The 11,088-nt window shown below is 40.7% G+C and overlaps 2 protein-coding genes across 3 annotated transcripts in view; one reads left to right on the forward strand and one right to left on the reverse strand.

Moving 5' to 3' along the window:
* Nucleotides 1-3,425, reverse strand: part of otc (ornithine transcarbamylase) — an 8,250-nt gene extending 4,825 nt beyond the window's left edge. The window contains exons 1-4 of one of the 2 annotated variants that reach the window (XM_031869539.1): nt 3,374-3,425; nt 733-821; nt 502-640; nt 325-406 (exon numbers count right to left, since the gene is read on the reverse strand). In XM_031869539.1, the coding sequence (XP_031725399.1) occupies nt 325-406; nt 502-640; nt 733-806 (295 nt within the window). In that variant the 5' untranslated portion in view covers nt 807-821; nt 3,374-3,425. Of the gene's footprint in view, nt 1-324; nt 407-501; nt 641-732; nt 875-3,373 lie in introns of those variants that run through there. The other variant, XM_031869540.1, reaches the window with a different exon arrangement.
* rpgra (retinitis pigmentosa GTPase regulator a) overlaps nt 1,565-11,088 on the forward strand; it is a 10,164-nt gene continuing 640 nt past the window's right edge. The window contains exons 1-13 of the mRNA XM_031869375.1: nt 1,565-1,826; nt 2,107-2,232; nt 2,323-2,415; nt 2,826-2,888; nt 2,996-3,154; nt 3,292-3,441; nt 3,537-3,695; nt 4,624-4,779; nt 4,934-5,058; nt 5,253-5,429; nt 6,295-6,817; nt 6,918-7,000; nt 10,418-10,970. Of these exons, the coding sequence (XP_031725235.1) occupies nt 1,796-1,826; nt 2,107-2,232; nt 2,323-2,415; nt 2,826-2,888; nt 2,996-3,154; nt 3,292-3,441; nt 3,537-3,695; nt 4,624-4,779; nt 4,934-5,058; nt 5,253-5,429; nt 6,295-6,817; nt 6,918-7,000; nt 10,418-10,970 (2,398 nt within the window). The 5' untranslated portion in view covers nt 1,565-1,795. The remainder of the gene's footprint in view (nt 1,827-2,106; nt 2,233-2,322; nt 2,416-2,825; nt 2,889-2,995; nt 3,155-3,291; nt 3,442-3,536; nt 3,696-4,623; nt 4,780-4,933; nt 5,059-5,252; nt 5,430-6,294; nt 6,818-6,917; nt 7,001-10,417; nt 10,971-11,088) is intronic.

Raw genomic sequence — 11,088 nt, forward strand, 5'->3', positions numbered from 1 at the left:
TATATAAGCTGATGTATCATTGTTTATAATCTGCCTTTCCTCTAGTTCATTTGCATGTATCTGTACACGTGTATTTTTCCCTTTCCTTTATTTTAAATCTATTTTCTTGTGCATGAATGCACATTTTATATATCTCACATATTGCAATGAGTATATGTTAATAAAACAAATCTTCACCAAAACTAAGATTGTTCTAATTGTGCAAATGTGACACTTGAAAACTGCCTAGTGTCTTTATAACATCTTCCCGCCTTTCTAAAATCAGTTATTTGTGGTATTGCTAAACTGAAGCACATCGTGCAGACATGTATACAAAACGGACACCTGTTTCTGTGGACATTCTTGTTCTGGTGCTCCTCTTCTCAAATATCATTGCAATCGACTTTCCTTGCAGCAGAGGAAGATACTGAAATAGAAATGATAATTCGCTACATTTAAATGGTTCACCCTGAGGACATTTAACATATGGACACTACAGCAGACATTAGTAACTTTAGCTACCTGTTTTTCGTGCTTGATCCGATGTTTCAGATCCCCTGACACCCACAACAGCCTCTTGATTTCATCTGAGCTGAAGTCTTTCAGAGAGAGACAGCTGCGACCCTTTAAATTAACTGAACCGAGGGAAGCAGCTCCACTGCTGAGAAAGCAACACACGAGAACACAATGCATGTAACTTAGTATTACCTGTACTAACGATACTTAATAATAAAGTTATCTGCAGCTTCTTACCTAAACCCTCGTGCCGAAAGAGTTTTCAAGCATTTGAAGACGGTGTTGTTCACAGATAGTAGTTTCGCAGACATTGTAGCTGAAGTAAACTACAATGGAAGACAAATGTTTTGGGAATATATTTCATCAGCGTAGACGTTCATTCGCTGTCTGTCCGAGCTGACGCGCAGCCAGCAGCGTGGCTGCTCTGACGTCACTGCAGAACCAGGAAGTGAGGCGTGGCTTCCTCCCAGTCTATCGAGAGTTTACTGTCTGTTGTCGGACAGGTGGACTGGGATAACTAACGCTCTTTGGTTATTAATGTTGTGACACGTGGGCTATTCAATTGGGATTTTGAGTATATTTCATATGCAAAAGAAAAACAATTGCAGCTAGTTTTCAAAGCAAGAACTTCCTGCGTTACAACACTCCCTGCTGCTCCACTACTGATGGGCAGAGCTGCTGTGGAAACGTTGGTTTAGCCCCCCGGACAAACATTTTATCACATATGTTAGTATGAAGGCTAATCATTGTCCAAATCCGCGAGCGCAAATGAGATCCACGTGCGGGGCCTCTACACACGCGCGCATGGATCTCATTTTTGCTCGCGGATTTTGACATTTAATTGCCTTCATACCTGTGAGATCTCGAAAATGCATTTGTAAATATACAGCCTGCTAGTAAAAACAAACTAACAAACAAAAACACGTTTCGTCTGTCCCCCAAGGGAACCGAATCACAGAGTAACAATATATCTAAATATAGAATACTTGTTACTTGTCATAGATGTGTTTGATACATTTTAACATGTGGATAACTTAAAACCATAATTTGTCCATTTGTTTTCATTTTAGTCTGTTTTGTCATGGCGTTGAATTAATTAATATGCTGCTTTGATCACTAAGCTACTTTAAATATTAATATTCCTCACCTATGACTAACTTTATTTCCATGGTTGGCTCAGGGACAGCAGCTAGCTGGCTATCACCTGTCCCTCTTTTAAGTCATCGTGATCTTCCCGTCATTCAGCACCGTGACTGACATACGGTGCAGGTGAGGAGGTGTGAGAAGGAGAGCAGTGGAGATGACGGGACAGGACGATGTGGACATACCCGGTGAGAGCACTTCATATAATTAACCAGGATATATAACACTTATCTTGATGAATGGTATACTTACCTGTCCGTTGGACAAACGGTGTCCACATATCCTCTGTGTGTGTGTGGTTGACCTGTTGCTATTTCTGTCAGGCTGCTACTTAAATGGCTTGAGATGTCAGGTTGGGATTTAGCTGGTGTTAACTTACAGAAGAGTGCTGCCTTTGAGTCCTGCACAGTGTTAAATATACCTTTCCCAAAGGCTGTTAACAGAGATGAATCATACATTTGTCCTCAGAAACAGGAGCCATCTTCACATTTGGAAAGAGCAGTTTTGCTGACGATGTGCCTGGTAAATTCTGGTTGAAGAATGACCAGCCAGTGCATCTATCTTGCGGAGGAGGGCACACTGCTGTCATTACAGGTGCAGACAAACTATGCACAGTTTATTAGTGAATTATTGCTGTGTTCAACATTAAATATTTGTGTAATTAAATGATTCATATGTCAGCAGAAAATGGCAGGCTGCTCATGTTTGGTGGTAATTCTTGGGGCCAACTGGGGCATGGATTTAAGCCTGCTGCCAGCAAACCTGCCTCTGTGAAAGGTGAGTTATTTTCCACCAAAAATATAAACAATGATTAATTTCATTATTGATTAATATTATTAATTATTTCTCGATTAATCCTTTTATCACCTGGTCTAGTCAAGCTAACATCGTCAAATCACTTGTTTTGTACTGGGGTGGAAAGTAACTACATTTACACAAGTACTATCCTCAAGTATCATACTCGAGTCTTTTACATTTTCTTATATATGTACTTCTACTCCACTAGAAAAGAGGCAAATATTGTACTTTTTACTACACTACTACTACACTATGTATATCTAATAACCTTATTTGCTTTGCAGATTCAGATGAATGATTCAACATATAATATAACTTATGTTCTATTGTTATAGGTTGAGATAACACTTTTACAAGCTGTATATAAAATCATTGTATTTTCCTTTCAGCCTTAAAGTCTGAGAAGGTGAAGCTTGTAGCTTGTGGGAGGTATCACACAATTGTCTGCACATGTAAGATGATTAACAAATAACATCAGAATTTCATATGACATTCCTTAAATACAGAACAGAAGGGCCCAGAATTGGTTGTATTAAAGTCCGGTTTTGTATATTTTCAGGGCGGGGTAGTGTGTTTGTTTCTGGCATTAACCTGGAGGGCCAGCTCGGTTTGGGCCACTGCAACAACACCACATCCTTTCGCCTGCTGCATCCCTTCTGTGACCATGCACCAATCAAAATGCTTTCTGCAGGATGCAACACCTCAGCTGCCTTAACAGGTCCGAACAGTGACAAGTAATAATGTAACAAGTGTCTCCATCAGATCAACATGCTCTGGCCAAAGTCCAAACTGTTTGTATGTGTGATGTTAGATGTTCTACTCTGTCTGTGCGTGTGTGTGTGCGTGTGTTGTTAGAGGACGGGAGGCTCTTCATGTGGGGAGACAACGCCGTGGGTCAGATCGGTTTAGGGGATGAGTGCTTTGCAGCAGAACCCACAGAGGTGGATGTTGGGGAGGCGGTGATGTGGGTCTCCTGTGGGTACCACCACTCAGCATTTGTCACAGGTACAACACAGTCCAACCAAACACAGCACGAGAGACAGTTTGAGCGTTCATTTAACCAGCCTTCACACTCCAGTGTTGTGTCGGCTTTGCTCTAGCGGATGGAGATCTCTACACCTTTGGCGACAGTGCGAATGGAAGGCTTGGTCTCCAGGTGGAGCAGCTGGCCAATCACAGAGTCCCTCAGCGGGTGCAAGGGTTTCTGGGTCATGTCAGTCAGGTGTGCTGCGGAGGGGAGCACACGGTGGCGCTCACAGGTAGGTTTAGTACAGACACTTTTCTGCTGACATCTTTTTTTTTGTTTTATCATTTATATTTGACGTATATCAGGAATACAGTCTGTTAGTGGTGGAAGAAGTATTCAGGTCCTTTACTTTAGTAAAAGTGTCAATACCATCGTGTGGAAAACGCTCTATCACAAGTAAAAGTCCTGCATTTATAGTTTTACTTAAAAGTACAGTTTCAGCAAAATGTAATTAAAGTTTCACTCCAAGTACTCATTATGCAGACAGGCCTTTTTAGTGAATTTTTATCACCACACATGTAAGCAGATTGGTATAGATAGATGGATTTATTTATTTTGCACATTTCACAAATAATAAGAAAACTAAATATATAGAATACATTCTAAATGAGTAAATAATATTTATCTGAAAATGAGTAGGCAGACGTAAACACTTACCCCTTTCTATAACTTAAATAATTAACATATACACATAAATAATCATCTTAATATGAAAAAAAGCACAACATCAACAACATGCGTCTGCCCCTTCCTCATCCTTGTACAGAACCCCTCAAAGCAGCATTTTAATATTTAATGCTTTCAACAGAAATCAACTTCAAGAATATTTTAGAGAAGAGTGTGAAAATCTTGAAAGAAGACAGAATAAGGAATTTGCTATAGAATTTAAGAGAAATGTCACACGATTGAAGAAAATGCATCAATTTGACTTCTATCAAAACAGGCTCAATAATAGACACAAATCACTTGGAAGATGAAGATGTTTGCAAATTTTGTACAATGCAAACTACAAAGTAGCCCGAGCAATCAAATGTAGTGCAGTAAAAAGTACAGTATTTCTCTCTGAAATGTAAGTGAAAATATTCAGTAAATGTACTTTCTTTCCACCACTGCTGTTCGTCAAAGCAGTCTGTTCCATTGTGTCTGTTTTGCCGTGCCAGAGGAGAATGTGTACACGTTCGGCAGAGGTCAGTACGGTCAGCTGGGCCACGGGACGTTTCTGTTTGAAGCTGATTTGCCAAAACCACTGGAGCACTTTTGTAACAGCAGCATCAAACATGTCGCCTGTGGAGAGAACCACACCGCTGTGATCACAAGTAAGTAATCTCTGAAGCTCATTCTAGTCATTATGATGGTGTTTAAAGATAGTGCTGCCTGTTTACCTTTGTGTATTTTCCTGATCATCTGAATTAAATGTGAAGCGATTGAACACAAGCTTCAAACTTGATGTAAAGCGTTTGTCCTCCACAGACAGCGGGCTCCTGTACACGTTTGGTGATGGTCGGCATGGGAAACTGGGTTTAGGGGTGGAGAACTTCATCAACCAGTTCAGCCCGACACTCTGCGCACGTTTTCTCAAGCACAGAGTTCAGTTAGTAAGTGAATGTGATGAAACGGCTCTGGTGGTCGTGTCATCCTCAGCTCCACCTGTGTGTTTGTCTAATGTCCTTTAGCAAAACACTAAACCCACAGAGTCTGACTGTAGTCCACCTCCCAAGTGGTTTATCCTGTGTGTAAGAGGATCCTCTGTAATAAACTACATTAAGTCCTTGTGTTTTCTTACGTTTAGGTGTCCTGCGGTGGTAACCACATGCTGGTACTGGCTGCACCCAGACCAGAAGAGGATGTCACAGAGAACTTTTTAGAGCCAAGTTACACAGAAATGCTTCTGCTGGACACTTTGATTGATCCTAATCCAACAGTCCCACTCTCGGCCCTCTTTGCTCGAGCCCGCCACAGAGAAAAAGTGAGAACCTACACCGTGGTACTTATTTTCAGTTGGTTGCAATCTGCAACTTCACCGTTAGATGGCAATAAATCCTACACACTGGTCATTTACTACTGATTGTTTTCCTAATCCATTCATCTGCTGATTATTTTATCCATTGATCGATTTATTGTTTGGTCCACCAAAAAAAAAACGACAATAGTACAAAATGCAAATCACATAATCAAGGCGACGTCTGTAAATGTCTTGGTTTGTTCAACCAACAGTCCAAAATATACAATTTGTTATATTTTAAGACCACCCAAGCAGCATATTCTCACATTTGTAAATATCAAAACATTACTGAAATAATCAATTAATCAAAATAGTTGCCAAATTAATTTTCTTTTGATCGCCCAATCAATTAATTGACTAATCATTGCAGCTCTAAAATATACTTAAATGAATTCATCTTTTTTTAATTATCATTTAATCTATATATTTATTTTATGCTGCATATCTCGGTTCTGGTCACATTTATTTCACTAGTTATATATTTGGAAATATTTTTTACATACTGCTGGGAATTGATTCTAGGCCCAATAGTTCCTACTGGTTAGCCATCATACTTTCATACTTTGACCAGTATGATTGTGAACAAGTATTAAATTGCATTGTATGTGGTATTAGAAAGTATTTAATTTAACTCTGTGAACCCTGCAGAAAGTTTGTTGTCTCAGCTTTAGATAATTGTAATCACAGTTTAACTCCAGTAGGAGACAGTATTACACCAAGTTGTAGCTCTGCTGCAGTGCCGCAGACTAACATGTTGGAGGAACTCCATCGATCAAACCTTTTACTCACTTTTTTTTGTTGTTGCTGTTTTTCCTCTCTTTTCTTCCAGGGAAACTCTGCGGAGCAGTTTGGAGAGATGTTTCACAACCTCCCACGTCTAAATTCTGACTTCTTCAACACCTCCTGGCAAACGTCCAGAAATATCCCAACCCCTAAAACACTCTCAAAGGACTTTGCCACCCCTTCATCATCCCCGAAACCACAGTCAGAAGCAAGGCTAAACCCAGCACTCTCCCCCAGATCTCCAGTGTTATCCTCTAAGCCATCGAGCCCACATTCTCAATCATCAAACACCTTTCAGAATAAATCCTCTACTGCTGCTTCCTCTGAGTCTAAATCTAAAGAGCTGCCTTCTCCCTTACCGTCACCAAAGACTATAACTAAACATAGCACCCTTGTATCTCATAAAAGGACTGCAAAAAGAAGACTGTATGGAGTGGCAACTGCCAAAAAGGCCTTAATTGGTGAATCTCCTCTACCACCTAAAGAGCCCTGCAGCCCCACCAGACCCTCCAGTGAGATTTCCAACAAACCTCTCAGTGAGGAGGAGCATGCTGCTTCGCCTAAAACAGGTATTTTCAACCTCTAATTTGATGAGCTGAGTTTTTATCTTGTGTTAGATACTCTTGTGTGCAGCTGTTTCAATAACCCAATCACTGTCGGTTTTTGCAGAGGGAGAAACTTCTCAGAGACAAATTGCAGCGGAAGAGAATATCTCTGAGAAAGGAGTCAACTCTGACTTTTTGCCACACATGGTGAGAGAAGTTTGGTTTCACATTAATGTCTTAGTAGAGTAATAGAATATATTGTCTGCAAAGTCATAAACGCAGAGTCAGTTGAATGTTGTTTGGTGTCAGTTGAATGTTATTTTCCTCTTTAGGCTTCTTGGTTGTGGTCTACATTATGTGCACTGCAGGGCAGGAAGCAGCAATGTTGAACACTCACTGACTTTTCCAGGAAATGTGCATAGGTCAGCATACATACTGTGTGTGTGTGTCTGTGGAGACATTTTCCATTTGGTGAAACATTGAAGTGAAATATGAAATTGAATTCAATGTTATGGTTTCTTAATTTCCCCCTTTCATTTGCTTTTATCCCAAGAATGTGTGTGATGAACCCCCCTCAAAGTTGATTCAGAGATTAGGATTGCCTCTGCCGATACACAAATGTGTTTGAGCTCCAGCCTCAGATACACACACACACACACACACACACAAACACACATTAAACGCTTTTGGAAAGTTTCCAGGAATCTTGCCACATCTCATCAGTGTTTCCAGAGATGGAGCAAGCTGTGAAAAAGTCTCCTGCGTTGTTGTGTGTCATAGTGCAACATGTGGTGTTCAGTAACCCATTCCTGCCTTAGTTGTAATGTTCAATGGGCTTGTGTCTGTAGTGGTGGAAGGAGTATATAAGTAGTAGTACCACACTTTAAAAACTGTTCATTACAAGTAAAAACATTCATAATTCTACTTAAGTATAACTACTGATTTTGTGTGCTGAGAAGTTTTGAAAGTAAAATCTTACAATAGCAACTTCAGGTGTAAAAAGAAAAAAGAGTGTAAAATGTGTAAATATTTACACATATTTCACTGGGAAATGAAAATACTCAAGTAAAATACATGTACCTCAATATTTACTGAACTGCATTACTTGAGTAAATGTCCAGTTACTTGTGTGTCATACATGTGTGGGCTTAAATGTATGGCAGAGATGAATATCTCTAAAGAGGTGCACCACAGTTCACAGTTCAGACATTCTGCTGTGACAGTGATTAATTGTCTGTTTTCACACACCACTGACCCCCAAATAACCACCGTCTGTTAATCTCAAATGCAGATGGTAAAATAAGGATTCCTTTCATCTTCTCTCCTTCGTCACCAAGGTTCCCTTTACCTTCCTCCCACATCTGCATTTCAGCCTGATGACAGATTTGTTGATGACTAATCAGTGATCCACATCATGTGTGCCCACAGCGCTCATGCTGCAAAGAAAACCCATCGTTTTTCATATGTTTAAGCCGTGGAATGCAGTGGAGTAGAAGTATAAAGTTGCACAAAAGGGAATTACCTCAACTTCTACTTATGTACAGTACTTGAGTAAATACACTAAGTGACATTCAACCACTGGCTTTAACTGCTGTTTATGACATTTCAAATTACATTGTACAAAAATGTACCAAAATGTATTTTTATATGATGATGAGATCCAAAATATACTTTTCACTGGCAATATATAATCTTCTTATGTATTGCTGCCAACATTTTGATGTATATTTGTAATTATATTCAGTACGTTTTAATCCATCTACGCCTACAAAATCTACTGCAACATATATAAAAAGAAATGCAGAAATTTTCTTTTATTGAACAAGAAACAGCTTCCTCAAACTAGTGCTGACATGCTTTTGGCAGTAAAACACATAAAACATTAAATGCCACAACTACACATTCAGTAATGTCGATTGCAGGTCTGCTGCGGTGCTTGTTCAGATTTCCTTTTTTATAACACACAATTATCAGGCATATGACTTTTTTCCACCAGGTTTATTTTTATTTTTACATCCCTATTTTGATTTATTATAGGAAAAGAAGAAAGGCCCAGCTCTTGGAAGAACTACGAAAGAAGCAGAGTTGTTTCAGTTCAATGGGAAGGCAGGACAAAAGTCTCTCAAGGCCTCACCCACAGAGCTCCTGAAAGGCTCTTTGAAGAGAGAAGTGTCTTCACTGATGAGCTTAAAGAGTCTGAAAAACGCATCTAAAAGTGCCTCATCTAAAGGCAAAGAGAATATCACCAAGCAGTCCAATAAAGTCACAACTTATGGACAGGCGCGAAAGGAACCCTCCCATTTTAAATCACCAAAACTATCAGAGTCAAGCTCAAAAACTCTACAATCTGTCAGGAAGACACTGACTGAAGCGCAGCAGAGACCGACGAAACTGAAGGCAAATGACAGGAGAAATAGAAATGTGAAAGAAAGCAATGTAAACAAAGAGGATATGGAAGCCGTGACTTTAAAGAAAAACTTGAAAGGAACACCAAAAAAGGAGGAAAATAAATCAGCTTTTGACAAGACATCTCATGTTATTATGATCACTACAGGAAATGAAACAACCAGCCCGTCTGTCCGAAGTGAAAGTTGGTCACCTGTAGAAAAAGATGCAGAAATCAAGAGTGAAACCACTGAAGAAACCACACCTGCTCAGGTTGATACTAAGAAAACTCAAAGTGTGACATCTACACCTGTGAAGATGAAATATACAGGGAATACTCAATTTAAAAGTAAAAGCAAAGGAAAAGTTGTAGAAAACACAGCTCAAAAAACGAGAGGTAGAACTGCAGATAAGCAGAAGGTACCTGAAGGTGACAGCGCTGAAGTAAATGACAAAATCAAGTCAATAGAGTCTAAACTGAAGGCAAAAACAAATCCAGGTAGAGAAGGAGGGGATGAAATCAGAGAAGCAGACTCTGAAGTTAATACGAGGGCCAAACCAATGAGTAAGGAGACTGAAGCTTCCAGCTCGCTGATATCACAGCAGGATACACAGGTTGAACTGCTGTGTAACCCCATTTCCCCACAAAGCACTCAGGGAACAGAGGTGGTTTCCGTCAGCGGAGCAAAACCCCTTCGAGACCCAGAACCTGTTGATAGGGATCTGCTTGTTTCTGGAACACACAGAGAGGATACTCAGAGCCTGACTGAAGAAAAGCCAAGGTGGGGGGAGATCCTCAGTACCGCAGCTTGTCTTCTTCCTGCTGCAGGGATAGCAGGTGCAGCTATGGGGGTGCTTAGTGAGGCAATGACAAGCGTGGGGGGTTTCCAGTCCGACAGTGACACGGTCACCTCTACAACCCCGAAAACACTGTGTCAAGTGAAACATTTCACAAAGCAGAGTGCAGTTATGCAACCTTCTTTTTCCTCGACATTATCACATTTTTCTTCCACAGAAGTGTCAAATTCACCAGAAAGAAGCAATGTAGTTCAAGAAGAGGAAAGTCATGATACCACTCGGTCACAACAGGAGGTGATGAAAAGTGACGGGGGTGAAGACTTTTCACAAACAGATCGTGACACAGATGTAGGAACTTTCCGGCAAGAACATGAAGAAGATGAGAAAACCCACAAGGATCATGAAGGAGAAGAAACAGATAATGAAGATGAGGAAAAGAAGGAAGATGAAGAAAGTGGAAGCGATGTGGAAGACAAGGACGAAGACGAGGAGGGAAGTGAAAGTAGCAATGACTTAGGGGAGGAAAAGGAGAGTGTTACGGGAGGGACTCAGGAAGACCAAGATCATGAAACTGCAGCAGAAGATGGTGAGGAGGAAAAAGGCTCCAGCAGTGACGAGGAGGATGAAGGAATTAAGAAGGGTGATGTCACTGAGACTGAAGAGGAGGAAGAAGAAAGCAGTGAGGCAGCAGAGGAGGATGGAAGTGAAGAATCGAGTGAAGAAGAGAATAAAGAAGAAGAGGAAGAGAGTGAGGTGAGTGAGGATGAGGACGATGTCAGTGGTGAAGACTCGGGGAGCAGCAAGAGCAAAGAGTCAGAAGAGGAGGACAGAGACTTAAGTGACGCTGCAGAGTCTGATTCTGAAGAGGAAGAAAACATTGAGGTAGAGGAAGATGAGGTTGATGCAGAGGATGAGAAGGTTTCAGAGAAGGAAGAAGAAGTTGAGGAGGAGGAAGAAGAGAGTAAGGAGGAGGTTACAGAGGAGGAAAAAGAGGGTGAGGAGGAGGAGGAAGAGGAGGAAGAAGAGGGTGAGGAGGACGAAGAGAGTAAGGAGGAGGTTACAGACGAGGAGGAAGAAGAAGAGGGTGAGGAGGAAGAAGAGAGTAAGGAGGA

This window comes from Anarrhichthys ocellatus, unplaced genomic scaffold (assembly GCF_004355925.1).
Source record: "Anarrhichthys ocellatus isolate YVR2014 unplaced genomic scaffold, GSC_Weel_1.0 scaffold47, whole genome shotgun sequence".
NCBI lineage: Eukaryota > Metazoa > Chordata > Actinopteri > Perciformes > Anarhichadidae > Anarrhichthys > Anarrhichthys ocellatus.